Source organism: Cololabis saira, chromosome 6 (genome assembly GCF_033807715.1).
Source record: "Cololabis saira isolate AMF1-May2022 chromosome 6, fColSai1.1, whole genome shotgun sequence".
Taxonomy (NCBI): domain Eukaryota; kingdom Metazoa; phylum Chordata; class Actinopteri; order Beloniformes; family Belonidae; genus Cololabis; species Cololabis saira.
This window is the reverse complement of record NC_084592.1, coordinates 41,565,806-41,587,059: the sequence shown is the minus strand read 5'-3', so window position 1 is coordinate 41,587,059 and position 21,254 is coordinate 41,565,806. Positions and strand designations below refer to the sequence as shown.

At 41.9% G+C, this 21,254-nt stretch overlaps 1 protein-coding gene across 1 annotated transcript in view; it reads right to left on the bottom strand.

The window, feature by feature from the left end:
- Nucleotides 1-20,510, bottom strand: part of LOC133446206 (guanine nucleotide exchange factor DBS-like) — a 76,637-nt gene extending 56,127 nt beyond the window's left edge. Inside the window, exons 1-2 of the mRNA XM_061724153.1 lie at nucleotides 20,029-20,510; nucleotides 710-793 (exon numbers count right to left, since the gene is read on the bottom strand). Of these exons, the coding sequence (XP_061580137.1) occupies nucleotides 710-793; nucleotides 20,029-20,179 (235 nt within the window). The 5' untranslated portion in view covers nucleotides 20,180-20,510. The remainder of the gene's footprint in view (nucleotides 1-709; nucleotides 794-20,028) is intronic.
- Between the last annotated feature and the right edge of the window lie 744 nt (nucleotides 20,511-21,254).

The following is a 21,254-nucleotide window of genomic DNA, read 5'->3' as shown; positions in this document are numbered from 1 at the left end:
CAGTTTGTGGAAAATGGTTGGCCTGGCTTTCTCTTTAAAACTTAAACAGTTATAAAGAATTACAAACTGTAACAATAGGGCAAACGCACATTATTGTTTTGTATTTTTGTGTCTTTCAAATAAAAGACAATTTTTTCCAGTCATATGTTCCTTTTTCAAGGTTGTTAAAAAAATACTGCTATAATATCGTATCGTATCTTATCGTGACCTCAATATCGTGTATCGTACCGTATCGTGAGATTAGTGTATCGTTACACCCCTACTATCTTATGTTTTTGTTTTGTGTTTGTCTCTTGCACGTTCAGTTAGTCTGTATTTTTGTGTTTTGCTGCTGCTTTACCTAAAGCAGGTCTCTCTTGTTAATGAGACCCTGGGTCTCAATGAGATTTTACCTTTATAAATAAAGGTTAATAATACAAAATAAATAAATAAAAATAAGCATGTTTTAAACCATCATCAGGAGGCTGTTGGATGAAACGTGGATCGGTTGCATTCAGTCAGCAGCTTTTTCTGAGCAGAACTTGAGAGCGTGTGAAGAGGAAAAGGAAACAGACGTGACATTTGAATAGCAAATCACGTCGGTCATGGGACAACTGCTGGCGTGAAGTATGCAAATATCAAACGGGAACGTTATAACAAATAATCCCTGACAGGCGAGCAGGAGGGACGTTAAAAGTACACAGGTTGGCAACAGACATGAAACCATCACCTGACAGGAAGGCAAACTGCTTCTTGAGGTCGATGGTGATGTCGGCAGCGCGGAGGGGACTGGTCTCCAGCTGCAGGATGTCATCTGTCGGAGAAGCAAAGGTACAAATATCAGCAACCTGCAGCCGTGTTTGTAGAGCGCCAGCGAAGAGTCACTTTGATACCGCCTAGATATGAATATCTGAGGATGCACTCGTCATGTGTTGAAGAAAAGCTGGGAGATCAGAGGAAGCAGAAAACCAGTGGATGAAGGTGCAAACAGATTTAAATCCTTCAGGTTACATCTTAGTCTAACTAGTTTTTCTGAAGAAGTACACACACACACCGAAATGCCTCGTCATTGGAAACAAAGCTGCAGAAAACATGATTCAGCCCTTTTATTCTGGCAGAGAAAAGAGTCTGAGACTTTGTTAGCTTCAGCAACCTCACCAGATGGAAACTGTTCACTGTTCCTGGAGCGTTGCCAGGTGAAAGTGTGGATCCAGAGCAGTAAAGTCTGAACCGAGGTCCTACCGGCAGCAGACGCTCCGGTCCTTTACAAGACTTTGTCTCCTGACCTCAGAGAACCAACGTGTCAAAGCATTTGCATGTACACGAATTTTCCTTTGCATCAACACCGACCTTCTCGTTGACATTTACAAATAAGATGCAGTGCAAAGGTTCAAGGTAGCTTGATAGTGATAGTTTGGTCAATTATTTATTAATAAAACAACTGCAGAGAAACAACAGTCCAAGAGACCAACGCAATCACTCCCAAGGCGATCACTCGCAAAGTGATCACTCCCAAGACGGTCACTCCCAACGCAGCGTTGCCTCGGCCGAGAGGTTTTCACAGTAACGACTTGAGGCTGAAATCATGCTGAAAGCTGCAGGAGCCCCCGGGCCGGTTCATGAGCAATACTGGAACGTTCCTGAACGCCACCAACACCAGCAATACCACCAACGCCACCAAAACCACCAACGCCAGCAAAACCACCAACGCCACCAACTCCACCGACAACACTGCTGAATAGGCTCCAGCTGATCCAAAATGCAGCAGCACAAGTACTGACAGGAATCAGCAGGAGACGACGTCTCTCCAGTGTTAGCGTCGCTCCATTGGTTACCCGTAAAATTCAGAATCCAATTAAAAATTTTATTACTTGCGTATAAAGCCCAAAATGGCTTAGCTCTGCATTATTTGCAAGACCTGATAGTGCCTTATGTTCCTGGCAGAGCTCTCCGTTCTCAGAGTGCAGGTTTACTCGTAGTTCCTAGAGTATCTAAATGTAGATTTGGAGGGCGGGCGTTCTGCTATCAGGCACCATTACTATGGAACCAACTTCCAATCTGGGTTAAGGAGGCTGACACCACCTCCACCTTTAAAACTAAACTTAAAACATTTCTGTTTAGTAAAGCCTATAGTTAGTGTTTAGTAAACCTCTAGCTGGTGTTGGTAAATCTCTAGGTAGTGTAAACTCTAGTGTGTTAGAGTCGCTCCTGTAGTTTCTTGTGCTGGTCCCCCCTTCTCTTCTCTTTTTTCTCTTTTGTTCATGGTGCAGCATCCTCTGCCGGTGGCGAAGAGCATCTCTGAATGCAAAACACCGGATCCTGCAGCGTGGGAGTGAGAGGGGCAGGGTAACGGCCCGGGCAGGCGGGAGAGAGATTTGTCCATCAAGACTCCTCTCCCTGGCCCTGCCCCTTCTCAACCTTTCCCCGACCCTGCACCCCAACCTGGGACTTGCTGATTGGGCCGGAGCTTCGGGAGCTGCTTGCTGGCCTGCGGTCCCCACCCCTGGTCATCCCATTGCTGCTTCCACCTGCCTGCTGTGCTGTTGCTGTCCCTGACCCACCAGTCTGGCCCTCGGCAGGAGGGTCCCCCCTTATGAGCCTGGTCCTGCTCAAGGTTTCTTCCCTCCTAAAGGGGAGTTTTTCCTTGCCGCTGTTTGGCTTAAGGTTTTTCTCCCACTAGGGGAGTTTTTACCTGCCATTGTTTATGTAATAACTTCTCGGGGGTCATGTTCTGGGTCTCTGGAAAGCGTCTAGAGACAACTTTTGTTGTATTAGACGCTATATAAATAAAATTGAATTTAATTGAAATTGAATTGAACCACCAACGCCATCAAAACCACCAACGCCAGCAAAACCACCAACGCCACCAAACCACCATCAACACCAACTCCACCAAAGCCAGCAAAGCAACCAACACCACACACAACACCACCAAAGCCACCAAAGGCACCAACATTACAAACGCCTCCAACACCACCAGCGCTGCCAATGCAACCAACGCAACCAACTCCACCAGCGCCACCAACGCCAGCAAGCCCAGCAACATTACAAACACCACCAACGATACCAACGTCACCAACGCCACCAAGGCCACCAAGGCCACCAAAGCCACCAACACCTTTCTCTCTGCTGCTTTAAAGTAACAAACTATCTCAGGAGCAAATCTGCAGAAACACCGCCTGTAAAGACAAGTTTGGACGAACCAAAAGAAACCACAGATTTAGTCCTTGGGCCACTTAGACGCCAGTTTCATCTCTGCTTCTCAAACTCAAGCAGCTCTTCAATCGGACTCGGTCAGGTCCATCCTCCTGGCGTAGACGCCTCTTCTCCGGCCTCCCTAATCTTTCCCCTCTCAGACAGACGTTGTCTCACTTATCGTACTGTAACAACCTGAAGGGTTTAACTAAACGGATATCATTGAGGAAGATCATCATCTGTGGTGTGTTTGTGTTGGAGGTCGCTGCTGAATAAAGCTGAAGGACTATGAGATGGTTTCACAGTGACAGTTTATCACGTAGCTGGTGACTAGTCCTCGAACAACCACAAACGAGTCAAACCTGAGACACTTCTTATCTTTCAGAAAGATTAACTCTCAAGGATGATGCAGTCACCCCCGAACTAATGGTCAGGGTCAACATTTAAAGGAGTCGGTCGTCCAAACTGCTCCCTGCATGCAGGGGGACGATGGATGAGAACGTTTTGGATCATCGTCATCGTTGATTCGTCCAGTGAGGCCTTTGTTTGGACATGTAGGAGTGTTTTTGCAGAGTAGTATTCACAGAAGACGACATTGTCTCCATGAAGGATGAGAATAGGGGTGTGCAAACAAGGGTACCTCACGATTCGATTCAATTTTGATTATTGGAGCTTCGATTCTTCGATTATAACGATTGTCGATTCGATTCGATTATTGGTGCCACGATTCTTTGATTATTGTGATTTTTAATGCTTTTCTCCATACAAGATTGATTTTGTCTTCATCTGTGGCTACATTTGTAAATAAATAGCAAATCAATTTACTCAGCTCCTCTAACAACACTCATTAAGTAAATAACAAGGTTTTTTGAACATTTGACATGTATTTTTCAAAGACACAAAATAATTTATTTTATGACTGTAAACATTTGCTCTTTGACTTACTTAACTTTGACCAGGGAAAGCTGCACTTGCATGAGAGCGCCCTCTATTGGCGGAAAACACTGAAAACGGTCAAGCCCTGGATTTAATGAGTTCATTAATTCAAGTAAACAAGATATGTACTTCCATCAAATTTATTTAGTTTAAACATATCTGCCACATTTCAAGTGAACAATAAGAAATGTGCATTCTTGAAAATGAAATGATTCAGCAGCTTTTTCAGTCTGGAATCTGGATAGGATAACTTAAATTTTTTTTTTTTTTTTTTAATTAATCAATTCTAAATCGTCACGTGACGCATCACGATGCATCGACACATCGATGAATTGCACCCACCTCTAGATGAGAAGAAACAGATATCAGGGAGACTAGTTCCTTGGAGGCATTGATGAGGCTTTTCTGCACCGAGCTGCAGCCCACAGATCAATCGGCCCCGATTACAGCTTTCTACTACGTCCAGTACCAAAGACAACAAAGGGGGCACGTGCATTATAAATGAAAAGCCCACCTGTGGATGGACAAACGTTATTGATCCAACACTCGTACAGACGGTGTCTGGTTTTGTTGTTTGAAACAAGCCAGACAGGAAGTCGGTCCTCCAACCTGAAACCGTTACCGATAATACTGAGCTGTTGGGCATCGATCAGCAGCACCGGCCTACAAACCCTCTGACCGAGACACTACTCCTCTTTCCTCTTCTCCATCAAACCGACCTCAGACAAGTGTGTTCACATGGAAACTGAGGATCAACAAGTGGAAACGAGAACTGAGACATCGACGTTGATAAAGGTTGTCTCTGATGAAGTGTCTCGACACAAAGCTGTCACCCATCTGGGTCTCAGGCTCATCGGTTTTCCCTCCCTGTCAGGGCGGAGGGACACACCCTGCCCCCTGAAACTCCCACGCGTATCACATCAAAACCTCCCGTCTGAAGCTATTCTGTTACGGAGAAACACCCCAACCCCCCCCCGATTGTCCAGTTTCACAGCGGCGTCCTTCAGTCCACCCAACGCTCATCAATCTTACAGAGGTCTGAAACCCCCCCGGGTCATCTTTGGGAAACATTAGCCCGGTATGAGTCGCTATTCTGGTACACAAGACCTGCAACGGTGAAACTGTTCCAGTATCGGGTTTGATACTATCTATCTATCTATCTATCTATCTATCTATCTATCTATCTATCTATCTATCTATCTATCTATCTATCTATCTATCTATCTATCTATCTATCTATCTATCTATCTATCTATCTATCTATCTATCTATCTATCTATCTATCTATCTATCTATCTACAGAGGTGGGTAGTAACGAGTTACATTTACTCCGTTACATTTACTTGAGTAAGTTTTGGGAAATTTTGTACTTTTAGGAGTAGTTTTGAATCACTATACTTTTTACTTTTACTTGAGTAGATTTGTGAAGGAGAAACTGTTCCTCTTACTCCGCTACATTAGGCTACGTTGAGCTGTTACTTTTCTTTTATCCCTTTTATCCGCGTACGCGTCAATCTCATGACATCACTGAGTGATTCTTTGGGAAAAATGTTTGTTTTTGCATGTTTTGTCACATTTACACAGACTCAAACACACACAGAGTTTCTATGAGTTCATGTTTGTTCTAGTTCTGCCTGGTTAAAAAAGAAAAGAACAAAGGCTTGAAATTTTGTGCTACTTGTGCTTGATTTATTTTTTTTACGTTATTATTTTATTTATTGTATTATTTATTAAAGTACTTGACTTTACTTTAAGATTATTTTAATGTAAGCTATTTTTTTTATTTTTTATTAATTTTAATTTATTTTATTTTATTGATTTTATTTGCCTGAAGATGATTATTTTGTACTTTTGTGTGTTTGAATTGGTTGTGTTAAAAAAATAAATCAGACGTTACTCAACAGTTACTCAGTACTTGAGTAGTTTTTTCACCAAGTACTTTTTCACTTTTACTCAAGTAATTATTTGGATGACTACTTTTTACTTCTACTTGATTCATATTATTCTGAAGTAACAGTACTTTTACTTGAGTACAATTTTTGGCTACTCTACCCACCTCTGATCATCTATCCATCTATCTATCTATCTATCTATCTATCTATCTGTTTGAATCACTCATCTAAAACAACGATCACATCCACTCAGACCCTCATCAGTCACGAGACCCGATTATTATCGAGCTCGTCCCCAAAGACCCCCCACCAGAAGGGGTCCTGGTGAGTAAAGTTGCTTTCATCAACGAAAATTATGACTAAATATCATCGTCAATGAACCTTTATCACCTGAGGAAAACGCATCGAAAATGCTGGTCATGTGACGATAAGGATAATTAAATATATAATGCAATATTGTAGACAAATAAAAACCAGACTAAAATGTAGATTACAAAATAAAAACTCTTTCGTTGACCAAAACCACGCGAAATGTTCTACCAAATATCCTTAATGTCCATGTTTTCAGTAGTTTCTCTGGTTTAATGTCCATGTTTTCAGTAGTTTCTCTGGTTTAATGTCCATGTTTTCAGTAGTTTCTCTGGTTTAATGTCCATGTTTTCAGTAGTTTCTCTGGTTTAATGTCCATGTTTTCAGTAGTTTCTCTGGTTTAATGTCCATGTTTTCAGTAGTTTCTCTGGTTTAGTTCTGCTGGGTGACGTTAGTCCTCAATCCCAGTCGCTGCAGCGGGGAATCAGATCCAGAAGATGCAGCTGCAGAGTTAGAGGCTGATGCCGTTAACGCAGAGCTCTAGGTTCACGTACATTAAAAACAAAGTTACATAGAGAAACGTGGGGATCTGTTCTGGGGCTGGAGAAGAAGAAGAACCATCTTTGGATACACTTTCCTACATAGACGTGGAAAAGAAAACCCAATGTGTCGTTGAAAAAGAAAAAAACGGGGAGAAATGCGTAAAAATAAATATGTTGTAAACTCAAATTAAAGTTTTCTGTATCTGGAATGAATGTATTCTTGAGTCTATAAGGTAACAATAATATAATAATAATAATATAACCTTGTTTGAATTATAAAATGGATTTGGCTAAATATAATCTTTGACTAAAACTAGACTAAAATGGTCCTGGACTAAAATAAGACTAAAATGCTCAGACTTTTAGTCGACTGAAACTTGACACGACTAAATGGAGAATGAACGTGACTAAAACTAATAAAAACTAAAATGATAGCTGGACCCAAAGATTAGACTAAAATTCAAATTGAAACAGGCTGAGCTCAATAAATAAAAGTAAGGAAAGACTTCTGCCGGGTCGAGCTACTAGTCTGCAGAAAGGTTCAGTTCAGGTGGACGACACGAGTCACATGACATCCATGTGGACGCCAGCGGTTCCCAGGAGACACTGCAATGACCTGAGACCTGCTTGGACGTGATTAAAAACAAACAAAACTGGACCTTACGGCTCTACGTGGTGTAGATTTCATGAACGTTTCTGCTCCTCGCCGACGAGGTGAAACGTTATTCTCAAACATATGCTGCCGACTGGCAGCAAACAGACTCGCGCCACAAGCTGCTGGAGGCTCTAACGTGCTTTAGCGGGATTAACGGCCGGGATTACCGTCCACTCGTTTGCGGGCGCCGGGCCGGCGTTAGTGGGTCACCGGCACACACCTGGACGGGTCGGTAGTGGTCCGGATTACCGGACGCCCTGCTGCTCTGCTGGCAACAACGTCAGATCTGGCAACCCGCTGTGTTACTGCTCAACAAACACCCCCCCCAACATCCTCCAGCCTTTAAAAAACATGCAAATATATTTTATAACAGCCATAACACTCGAACTGCCACGTCTACGATTATTGAGAGCTGCTATTTGTCTTATTTCTAGTTAAAATGTCTAATTTTTAGTAAAAAAAAAAAAATCTCATTACAGTTAAAACAAGACTCGTCACTGGAAAAAACAACAATTTTCACCTGTTTCAAGTAGATTTTCACTTAAAATAAGTAGAAAAATCTGCCAGTGGAACAAGATTTTGACTCTTGTTTTAAGTGTAATGAGAATTTTGACTAAAAATGAGACATTTTAACTAGAAATAAGACAAATATTCCTTCTTCTTCTTCTGAATGTATGAGTTATAATACGTGAGAGTATTAGGGCCAGGCAGGAGAAAAATAAAAATAATATTTTAGAGGAGGAAGATTTTTTTTTTCATTATGCACTGTGGAGAAAAAAGTCGAAATGTCGAGAAAAAAGTCAAAATGTCGAGAAAAAAGTTGAAATGTCGAGATTAATGTTGAAGTATAATTTCGAGAAAAAAGTAGAAATGTTGAGTAAAAAGTACAAATTTCGTGAATAAAGTTGAAATGTTGAGAAAAAAGGCAAAATTTCGATATTCTTGAAATTGTATTTCAACATTAATCTCGACATTTTGACTTTTTTCTCAAAACTGAATTTCAACAATAATCTCAACATTGCAACTTTTTTCTCGACATTTCGACTTTTTTCTCCACAGTGCATAATTAAAAAAAATTCTTCCTCCTCTAAAATATTATTTTTATTTTTCTCCTGCCTGGATCTTCCGTAAATTTAGTCTCATTTTTAGTAAAAAAAAAATCTCATTACACCTAAAACAAGACTCATCACTGGAAAAAACAACAAGTTTCAAGTAGATTTTCACTTAAAATAAGTGGAAAAATCTGCCAGTGGAACAAGATTTTTTTGCTTGTAATGAGAAGATAAATCTTGTCCCACTGGCAGATTTTTCTACTTATTTCAAGTGAAAATGTACTTGAAACAGGTGAAGATTGTCAAACAACAAGTTATTTTTCTGGTAATTACTCTTGTTTTAAGTGTAATGAGATTTTTTGACAAAAAATGAGACATTTTAACCAGAAATAAGACAAATATTCCTGGTAAGATTGAGAGTTTTTGCAGTTAACGTCTGAAAGGAGCAGTAAACATCTAGATGTAAAACGCAGCCACAAGTCAGTCCTGATGAACATGACCTTTGACCTTTTAGTGCATAAAAAAGGGCAGCGGTGCATTCAGCTGGTGCCTTTTATTTCCTGGGCTTCGTCTTCAAACCTTTCTCTCCTCCTCAAAAGTTAAACTCTGTTACTGAATAATCTAAAGGATGGGAGGGCTTCGGGAGGGGGGCAGCACATATACCTGTCAAGTCTCCCGTTTTGGCCGGGAAACCACCGTATTTTACCTCTCCCTTTTCCCGCCATCCTCCTGTATTAGTATTTTGCCGTAAATTTCCAGTTTTATAATATAATAATTTTTAAAAAGTATTATTGTGCCTCTCCAAACTGAACTACCACCTGCTGTTGCCTGGGTGGCAGTTCTCGCGAGGTTAGTGGCAACAATGGGAACAAACTCAGAACAACAAATCAGAGATGGATGGATGTAACGACAGAGAAGACATTTCTGCCAGAAAAATAAACAAATAAAAAGAAACTGTAAATGTTTCACTTGAAGACAAATCTTCAAAACTGAAAATATTTAAAAATAAATAAATGTGCTTTAATTTCCTTTTGTGTTTTCATTTAGGCCGGGGGTCGGCAATCCGTGGCTTTAGAGTCACATGCGGCTCTTTAGCGCCGCCCTAGTGGCTCCTGGAGCTTTTTCAAAAATGTTTGACATTTTTTCTTCTTTTTTTCTATTTTTTTCTTTTTTTCCCCTTTTTCTCTTTTTTTCCTTTTTTCTCCTTTTTTTCTTTTTTTCCTTTTCTTCTATTTTTTCTTCCTTTTTAATCTCGACATTTCCACTTTTTTCTCAACATTTCGACTTTTTTTTCGACATTTCCACTTTTTTCTCAAGATTGTACTTCAACATTAGTCTTGACATTTCGACTTTTTTCTTGAAATTTCGACTTTTTTCTCAACATTTCGACTTTTTTTTCCGACATTTCCACTTTTTTCTCAAGATTGTACTTCAACATTAATCTTGACATTTCGACTTTTTTCTTGAAATTTTGACTTTTTCCTCGACATTTCAACTTTTTTCTCGAAGTGCATCATGAAAAAAAAAAATCTTCCCCCAGTTATAACTAATATAGAAACATGCAGCATGTGTTTGCCTTCATTCTAAGGCTTATACAAGACTTCATTTTTTGCGGCTCCAGACATATTTGTTTTTTGTGTTTTTGGTCCAATATGGCTCTTTCAACATTTTGGGTTGCCGACCCCTGATTTAGAATCTCTTATAGGAATTACACACATAGGAATGTCCACAGCAAATCATTGTTACAAAGTTCGACCTGTCAGATTCTGAGCACATAAATGTAGTTTGTAATTTAGGTAGATATTAGAGATTTCTTGGAAACCTGTCTCAAAAAATGTAAGATAGTGGACCTCGGTTGGGCTGGTGGGACAGCGGTGGAAAATGTCCCTTATTTTTAAATCCCAGACTTGACAGGTAAGCAGCACACTGTGGAGGATGAGGAGCGGCAGGGATGAAGCTCCCTGATGAGAAGTGACGGCCAAGTCCACGCATGAGGTGACGACGCCCAGACGGCGGTTCAGAAATAACCAGGGCCGAGGCGACGGGGGGGGGGATTAACAACCGCCTGAATCCTGAATAGCAGTTACGGGAACCAGCACACCGGCGGTCCAAACACGGCTGGAGGCTACGCGGGAAAAGGTTTGGGGGGTACTGAAATAAAATCAGAACGGCCTCCTGAAATAACCTGGGGTGTGTTTTCTTCTTCTTCTTCTGAATGTATGAGTTATAATACGAAAGAGTATTAGGGCCAGGCAGGAGAAAACTAAAAATAATATTTAAGAGGAGGAAGATTTTTTTTTCATTATGCACTGTGGAGAAAAAAGTCGAAATGTTGAGAAAAAAGTCGAAATGTCGAGAATAATGTTGAAGTACAATTTCGAGAAAAAGTTGAAATGCATTTCAACTTTATTCTCGAAATTTCGACTTTATTCACAAAATTTCGACTTTATTCTTGAAATTGTATTTCAACATTATTCTCAACATTTCGACTTTTTTCTCCACAGTGCATAATGAAAAAAAAATCTTTTTTTTTTCAATTTCGAGAAAAAAGTCGAAATGTTGAGAAAAATGTTGAAATGTCGAGATTAATGTTGAAGTACAATTTCGAGAAAAAAGTCGAAATGTTGAGAAAAAAGTCGAAATATCGAGATTAATGTTGAAGTATAATTTCGAGAAAAAAGTCGAAATGTTGAGAAAAAAGTCCAAATTTCGTGAATAAAGTTGAAATGTTGAGAAAAAAGGCAAAATTTCGATATTCTGGAAATTGTATTTCAACATTAATCTCAACATTTTGACTTTTTTCTCGAAACTGAATTTCAACATTAATCTCAACATTGCAACTTTTTTCTCGACATTTCGACTTTTTTTCTCCACAGCGCATAATTAAAAAAAATTCTTCCTCCTCTAAAATATTCTTACTTTTATTTTTCTCCTGCCTGGCCCTGATACTCTTCTGTATTATAGCTCATACATTCAGAATTTATTTTAGTGGCTCCCCGAAAAAAAAATCTTCCCCTCTCCAATATTTTTTTTTCTGCATGGCCCTAATACAAAGAGGTGAAAAAACAAGGATGTTGCTCTGGGTGGAACCTACCGCAGAGCCAGCGGCAGCGGCGGGTTAATCTGTAGTAGCTCTCCACCTCCTGGAGAGAGATCCGGACCGGCTGACCCCGACCTGAACACCGACACGGTGCTCGCTCCACTTCCCCTCCGCTGACCTCTACCTCGCTCTTCTTCTCAGTCTCTCCGTTCTCCTCCGACTCCGAACCTGAAGCAGCATCTTCCAGAACCGGGTTCCCTCCCTCCCCCGGAGTGTCCCATCCTTCCTCCTCGCCATCGGGAGGATCCTCTGTGTTTATGTCCCAGCATGTATCTGAACCCGGGGTCCTCTGCCGGTCCGAGCAGGTTTTCAACCCACAATCCTCCTCCTCCTCCTCCTCCGCGAAGAGGCCTGAACTATCCATCTCTTCCTCTCCCATCCTTCTACCCCGACCTGCTCCTCGTTCAACTCTTCCTCTGCAGGATTTGCTCCGTGAAGTTTATTTACGGGAAAGGTGTCAGGTGAGCAGTTCCCCTCCCAGGATAGCTCCACCCCCCCCCCACCCAACATCCAGCCTCTCCCTCGCCGCCGGGCTGCAGGTGCTGCACAGCCTGCAGACATCCGTCAGTAACTGAGGCACTTCCTGCTCCAACCTCAGGTTACCGTCCCTTTATACAAAAGCTACAGTGTAGTGCTCCACCCCAACCCCAACCCCAACCCCAACCCCCCCACGCTGCTTTACATCCTCTAAAAGGACAATAGCTGCAACCTGCTGACGTGTGACGTGAGTCTGAGCTCTATACAGTATCCAACCATGACTATGGTTAATCGGCGAGGGTGAAGGGGGGGTGTAATGTACGGTGGCCGAGACCCGGCGTTGCTGAAAATAAAAGTAACGCTGCAAATTAAAGAAACGCTGCAAATAAAAAGAAACGCTGCTGCAAATACAATAAACGCTTTGCAAATAAAATTAACGCTGCAAATAAAAACAAACACTGCTGCAAATCAAAGAAACGCTGCAAATATAAAGAAACCCCGCTGCAAATAAAAGAAACGCCGCTGCAAATAAAAAAGCCACAACGGAAGTGAATTACCGGGGACTATTTTTGCTGATGCACCGGTGGTTTTTACGTGAGAGGATAAGAAAAAGACGAGGAGGACGTAAGTGAAAAGGAAGAAATAAGAAGAGCGAGGAATAAGAAGAACAACGAACAAGAAAATAAGTGAAAAGGTTAGTGTTCAACGTCGCTACGTGTAATTTTTTAAAAAACACCTGCAAAAATAGTCCCCGGTAATTCACTTCCGTTGTGGCTTTTTTATTTGCAGCTGCGTTTATTTTATTTGCAGCGAGGTTTCTTTATATTTGCAGCGTTTATTTTATTTGCAGCGGGGTTTCTTTATATTTGCAGCGTTTATATTTTGTTTGCAGCATTAATTTTATTTGTTAAGCGTTTATTTTATTTGCAGCGGCGTTTGTTTCTGTTTGCAGCGTTACTTTTATTTTCAGCAATGGCGGGTCTCGGCCACCGTAGTAATGTCCCAGGTAGGGCTGAAACGATTCCTCGAATAATTCGAGTAATTCGATTACAAAAACTGATCGAAGGAATCGTTTAATTTTGCAGCTCAAAGCAGGTATTTCGCCCGGACTACGTTTAATGCGGCACAACGCGCTGACGCCACGCACGTAAAGGAAGAAATAAAGAAGCGGCGGATATGTTTGGTTTTAACTAAAAGAAAAGGCAGAAAATGTCAAAAGTGTGGGAGCATTTCCATCTGGACACCAAGGCAACACTGTTGAATGTCTTCACTGTAAGACAGAGCTTGACACAACAGCACGTCCTCAATGCTGCAGCATCTCAACCAACACCCTGTTTACTCCGAGAGCGGAGGACCGTCACCCGAGACACGGTAAAAATAAAGTTAACGTAGCGCTAATTAATGAGATTACCGTTACAGTACCTTGCTAACATAACGTTAGCCCTATGGAGGGCTAGGTTTCTATTAATTATGACGACTGTCGATGCCGCTAACGCATTTAATCTGTAAAAACACAGAGCTGTAGAGTGATGAGGGTGAAAAACAAAAACGTAATAAAGCTAACTGGGTAGTTGTCAATTTTAGCTCTGTAGTCATTGATGGATAAAACATCAAGTAGCGCTGGTGCCTAATGTGTTTCCAATACAGTAGGGCTCAGAATTTTATTTTGAACACTGCCAAAACTCAAAATCTTATCAAGAGACTTTAACTTAAAACTTAAAATTAGCTTGACACAAATGAAAGTTCAATTGAAACACGTGGGAAAAACACCTTACCTTTTAAGTGATGTGTATTTATCAGGTGTAATGGCATTTTTAGGTTAGAAATAAGAACATTTCTTGGTGAGATCCTTAGTTTTTTGAGTGAAGGCAGTAAATTTGGTCGACTGGTGTAAGTTCAGGGTTTTTAAATGCACAGCCATGAACCTACTGTATTATATAATTTAGTCTTAGTAATGTCAATTAACATCTAACATCTTATGTATATTTATAATTGCTCTTTTACTAAACAAAAATACAGGACTGTCTCATAAAATTAGAATATTGTGATAAAGTTCTTTATTTTCTGTAATGGAATTAAAAAAACAAAAATGTCACATTCTGGATTCATTACAAATCAACTGAAATATTGCAAGCTTTTTATTATTTTGATTATGGTTTACAGTTTAAGATTAATATTCCCAGCATATTCAAATTTTTTGAGATAGGATCTTTGAGTTTTCTTAAGCTGTAAACCGTGATCAGCAATATTAAAATAATAAAAGGCTTGCAATATTTCAGTTGATTTGTAATGAAGCCAGAATGTATGACATTTTTGCATTACAGAAAATAAAGGACTTTATCACAATATTCTAATTTTCTGAGACAGTCCTGTATGTTTTATCCGATTACTCGATGAATTGATGGAATTTTCAGAATACTCGATTACTAAAATATTCAATAGCTGCAGCCCTAGTCCCAGGTAAGCCTTGCATGACTCCTGCAGCTCCCCGGTGTTCGTTTACCTGCGGCCCCGACGCCGGGGATCCCCCCCTTCTGATCCCAGAAGCACAAAGCCTCCTTTCTGAGCGGCCCATTCAATCGCCGGCCACATCCCCATCAATCCATTCATCCACTGTCCATTCAAGGCCTCTATTCTTGGTCACCCCCCCCTCAAAAGACCCCATTCTTACGGACTCACTGAAAGACTCGATTCTTAGACATCTCAAAGAAAGATACTGTCTCTCCAATGTGGACGGAACTTCAGCGAGTGCTAGATTCAGCTCTGTCAGGAAATGATGCAGACGATATTGAGTCCTCCCACGACTACCTATCCAAAAATAAACCCACTAAAGGTTTAGCAGATGTATATTAATGAGTGGGTGGGGATATACTGTTTTAGATGTTTCCAGGGTTTAAAAAAAAAGAAGATGTTTCTGGGGATCAGTGATCAGAACTGTTGAGGCACAGAACCTTATCGTAGTTCCTTTTCTCATAAACATCTGGAAAACATTCCACAAAACTTTACATTAGGATGTAAAAGCTCATCAGGATGCAGAGGAACGGGGCTCCGACCATGAAGTCCGGGGTTTATCATCCTCAAACTTAATTTATATAGCGCTTTTCATGCATACAGGACTGTCTCAGAAAATTACAATATTGTGATAAAGTTCTTTATTTTCTGTAATGCAATTAAAAAAACAAAAATGTCATACATTCTGGATTCATTACAAATCAACTGAAATATTGCAAGCCTTTTATTATTTTAATATTGCTGATTATGGTTTACAGTTTAAGATTAAGATTCCCAGAATATTCAAATTTTTTGAGATAGGATATTTGAGTTTTCTTAAGCTGTAAGCCATGATCAGCAATATTAAAATAATAAAAGGCTTGCAATATTTCAGTTGATTTGTAATGAATCCAGAATGTATGACATTTTTGTTTTTGGAGTTGTATTACAGAAAATCACAATATTCAAATTTTCTGAGACAGTCCTCTTCATAAAAATACAACACAAAGTTCTTTACATAAAACGTTAAACAAACATAAAACTATCAAACTAATACGGACCAGAGGAGTCACGACATCTGCCACTAAGATGGCTGCAGCGTCATATTTGTGCTGCAAGAGCAGGAGAAGAAGAAGAAGAAGAAGAAAGGGGGTGGGGTCTCCTGGAGAGACCAGAATAGGGGTTTGGTTCAAACGTGAGGTCATCAGTGTCGTTAACCCTGAGAGATGAGACCTGAAGCCTTTCAGGTGGAGAGACGAACATCTTACACCAGGTCCAGAGACGCCGCTTCGCTGTGTTTTCACATAAAACTGACATGAGATAACGGGTGTGCAGGCAGCTTCAATGCCAGCTTACAGGATAACACTGATTCAGAATCAACTCTGGAAGTCATGTTTTCCTTCACGAAGCAACAGAAAACAAAACAGATGTGCAGACTCTTGCACGTGTTACTGGCGGCTGGAGTGTTTTATATCAGGAAATTATGAAATGCTGTTAAAACACCTGCAGCTCTGTAAAATAAAAGATCACTCACTCTCTAAAACACTAAAATTCCTAGAATTTTGCTAAAAAAGGCCTAAATTTAAATGTCAAATGTTTGAAATACGTAGAAAGTTAAAAAAGTTGAGGAAATACAACTTTATAAAGAATTAAATGCAAGTTTACTATTTCAGTTTATGTTCCATCTCCTCTTTGCTAAAAGGGACTGCAGATGCAAATTAGCTTAAAGCTATAATCTGGTACAGTGCATCAGATGGCAACATTTATGTTTTAACTGTACACTGTCCCTTTTTAAATAAAATTGAAGAAAAAAAAAAAAAAAAGACGTACATTTCTTACAATCACGATGATTGTACGACCAGTGAGAAAATGCATAAAATTTTGGATTCGAAATCAACGCTCGTGAAATATATGATGAGAAAAAAAAAAGGAGCTCCAGCGGAGACTCGGACGGAGTTCAACCTGCAGCTCCTTCAGCAGGAAACTGAACCATAATGAAGCGCATGTAAACCATCGAGGATGGAAGAAATAAAAAGATTTAAAATAAATCTAGATCTAAATGCAGATCCAGTCAAATAAGGTCTTATTGACACCCAGGTTCCTCATAACCTTTGCGGGGGTGACGGAGGCAGATGTGATGTTTACAGTATGGCGAACCAGGCCCGGTTCTACGAGGGTGCATAAGCATGCATTGCACCCTCAGTTTATGTGTTTGCATGCTAAGTTGAAAAGACGAAAAGAAAACTGACAAATGCGCGCGCGTTAAGCCTGATTTATGGTTCAGCGTTAAACAGATGGCGTAGCCTACGGCGTGGGATACGTGGGGACGCGAACCATACGTTCGCGTCCCCGCGTATCCTACGCCGTACGCTCTGCGTTGGTGCAACGCGGAACCATAAATCAGCCAGTGTCCGTCACTCATCTGCTTCAAGCAGTTTCCTGCACCAGCAAGACGCTGCTCTCTGCTGCTCCGTTAACACAACTTAACCATTGATATTCGGAAGTGGTTCAAGCACAACCACGCAAGCAAGTTTATATTTATGGTTACATTTATTTTTGTTATTTATTTTTCTATGTTTTATTTTCTGCTGCTAGATTGTCTGATGGGTGAGGTAGCCCAGACTAAATGTAGCATTTTCTTTGTTCTGCAGCAATATTGCTGCAAAAATGCACTTGAAAGACACTTTAAATATTATTGTTTGACTGGTATCATTCCACTTGAAATGACTGTCATGTTTAGTGATGTTTTTGAGCTGTATAGATAAAATTTGTTTGAATTTCTATGTTTTATTTTCAGGGTAAGAAACATCTGTTGCTAGATTGTCTGATGGGTGAGGTAGCCCAGACTAAATGTAGCATTTTCTTTGTTCTGCAGCAATATTGCTGCAATAAAGCATTTGAAATACACTTTAAATATTCTTGTTTTGCTAGTATCATTCCGCTTGAAATTATGGGGAAATGCATAATTTAGTGTTGAATAACGTGCCAGGCATGTGCACCCCCTCTGATCTGAGATGCAGCCCTAGTCATCATTTTCTAGAACCGGCCCTGTGTCGAACCAACATCTGGATGGAGGCTGCAGAAGCAGTACGGAGGAAGTTTCAGGTGTGGAGGTGAAGTTGCACCTCTTCCCCTCTCATCTTCTCCTCCATCGTTGCTGTACGGAGTTTCTTTTGCAAGGATGCAGGTTTGTGAGCTACTTTCATGTGACCTAGTCCCGACTGGGATGGAAGATTTAACGGTACTTCCTCTGAGACCACACTAATGTATTTCTCGTGTGGCCGCCGAAGGCCAGGATATCTGAGTGGAGCTCTGGGATGTCCCTCTCTCAAAAACATGAGATACGATCTCCTCAGTGGGTCCTGATAGTAGTGGATCCATAAACACCCGTCTCCTCAGATTATTACAGGTCTTTGTCAGATTTCAGAATAAGAAAAACGGCCTGAAGCACTAAACACTCAGCGATCCGTCTCTGGAAGTCTCATTAAGAGTAATGACTTCTCCAGTCAGCAGAAACGCTGCCAGCGGAGCACAGAGAAGTCAAGGCTGCGTATCCAACACAGTCAGCAAGTCTTTGACATAGAAAAATGCAGCAAAGACGTATAGAAACAGCCCTTATTTACAAACCCCTGGACTCACATGTCGTCAGCGGTACCATGGGTATCCCTCGATCCGGCTCTGATCCACTCTTCTTGCTTTTCCTCACCATTCTCTTCTCGCTGTGCATCAGTCGTCCTATTCAAGACGACAGCAAACGGGAAGAAAAGGGAGCGACCCTGACGCGAGCGACTCCGGAGTGGAGCCTCTGAATCTTTAAAGACCCGGTCCGGTTGCTCTGCACCAGCCGGTGGGTGGGGGGGAAGCTGCGGCGCTGCAGCCGCCGCAGAGAGAGAGGCTGCTCGTGCCAGAGAGGCGACGTCTGCGCAGCTGCAGAGTTCTCCAGGCTTCTGTGGAAGCTGCGTGGTCACATGACCCGCCTCACACGAAATGTTGGACCAAAGCAGTAAACTGGAAGCTGTGTGAGAGGCTCTGGGCACGGCGCCCTGCAGAACCCGGTCAGAAGTAAATTATGCACAGTCACTCTCTTCAGGGCCGGTTCTAGAAAATGATGACTAGGGGTGCATTTCAGATCAGAGGGGGTGCACATGCCTGGCACGTTATTCAACACTAAATTATGCATTTTCCCACAATTTCAAGCAGAATAATAATAGCAAAACAAGAATATTTGAAGTGTATTTCAAGTGCATTTTTGCAGCAATATTGCTGTAGAACAAAGAAAATGCTACATTTAGTCTGGGCTACCTCACCCATCAGACAATCTAGCAACAGAAAATAAAACATAGCAACAAAAATAAATTTAACCATAAATATACAAGACTGTCTCAGAAAATTAGAATATTGTGATAAAGTCCTTTATTTTCTGTAATAGTCCATGAGCCAGACCACCAATTGGAATCAAACAGGTGGGCAATTTCATATATGTTTTTTTGAGTTGCTACACATCCCTAGTTGACAGTTTGGCATGATAGCCCTTGCAGACTGGTAGCTTATTGGTGGTTATCATGCATTTAATATATGGACCCCTATAGCGAAAATACGAGACGGCGTATGGTGCTTGTTTGGTATTATGGGACTTGTTGACTACTTGTTGACTACTCAGACTGCCTAAATCAATCTAATATGTTCCTCAGATATTGGAGAACTGAAATATTGGTATTTTAGGTTTCCCAGATGAAATCTGAGGCTGTTCCAGCCTTCTTTTTAGAAAAACTTCAAATATCCTATCTCAAAAAATTAATCTTAAACTGTAAACCATAATCAGCAATATTAAAATAATAAAAGGCTTGCAATATTTCAGTTGATTTGTAATGAATCCAGAATGTATGACTTTTTTTTTTTTAAATTGCATTACAGAAAAATAAAGGACTTTATCACAATATTCAAATTTTCTGAGACAGTCCTGTAAATTTGCTTCCGTCGTTGTGTTTGAAGCACTTCCGAATATCCATCGTTACTTTGTTAACGGAGCAGCAGAGAGCAGCGTCTTGCTGGTGCAGGAAACTGCTGGAAGCAGATCAGTGACGGACACTGGCTGATTTATGGTTCCGTGTTGCACCAACGCAGAGTTTACGGCGTAGGATACGCGGTGACGTGAACGTACGGTGCGCGTCGCCGCGTATCCTACGCCGTAGGCTACGCCGTCGATTTAACGCGGAACCATAAATCAGGCTGACGCGCGCGCATTTGTCAGTTTTCTTTTCGTCTCTTCAACTGAGCATGCAAACACATAAACTGAGGGTGCAATGCTTATGCACCCTCGTAGAACAGGGACTGACTCTCTTTCTCTCGCTCTCTCTCACAAATTCATGCACAAGCCTCTCTCTTCTGAGGTTAGTCTTACCGTCCCAGTCCCTCCAGGAGCTCTTGCGGCTGGCGGGGCTGAACGAGGAGCCCAGTCCGGAGATGTCCAGGTTCTGGATCAGATGACTGAGCCGGTTCATGAGCCGGCAGGACGCCTCCCCTCCCTCCCGCAGGAGCTCGTGCAGAGCCATGAAAGCCGGCCAATGATGTCCCTCGTTCCCCCAGAGGAGACCCCTCACCGCCCCCCCAAAGCCACGGTGCAGAACCCAATCACGCAAAACGTGGATCAGTCCGGCCAGCTCTCAGTGGCCTGCTCTCACAAGCATCCCGTGGAGGAGAGATCTCTGGACGGGACACGGCACAAGAGCCCGGCGTCCTCCGCAGAGCCTCATCAGGGGCTCCAGGACAAAACCGGAAAGAGCTGAGTCACCGTCTGCTCCGATGGTCCAAACGGGCCCCCGGCTCTGCCAACGCCACCCCTCCTCGTCGCCAGCAGACCCGACACTTGTGACACTTGACAGTTCAGTGCCGCAAAGGTTTGCGAGCCAGGATAAACGGGGAGAAGGAGGGGGCAGCCGGGTGAGCACAAATCCCCTTCTGCTCCTGGGGCTAATTATACTCCTCCACTCCTCCACTAATCCGCCTCGTCTCCTCCTCGCCGAACATCTCTAAATTCCCCCCCTGCTGAAGCAGAGCAGCAACGCAGAGACGCAGGAAAACTGCTGAAACTGACCGGTTTATGACTCAACAAACAAAGCTGGACCTCAGAGGTCGTGGAGGTCGTGGAGTCCAACACGCCGCCGGCCATCGCCGGGCTGCAGGAGGACAAACAAGGCCGCCCGTCTCGGTCAGAGGAGGCTGTGATTGTGCAGCCGCGGGGAGTTAAAACAGGAAGTAAAGGTCTGAGAGGGGAGCTGCACCCCCGACATGCTAATGAGGCGACTGCAGGGGACGAACACGCGGCATCAGCTCCACTGATGCTCCTCCAATTCAATTCAATTCAATCATTTTATTTATATAGTGTCTATTACAACAGAAGTTGTCTTCACAGACCAGAACATGACCCCCGGGCAATTATTACATAAATAACGGCAGGTAAAAACTCCCCTTATGGGAGAAAAACCTAAAACCAAACAGGATCATAAGGGGGGATTCTCCTGCCGGAGGCCAGCTGGGCAGAGCAGGAAAAGAGAGAAGAGACAGAGAGAATGAAGAACAGAGAGAGGAGAGACACAGACACAATGGCTAGCTAGTGCAGTACAGACA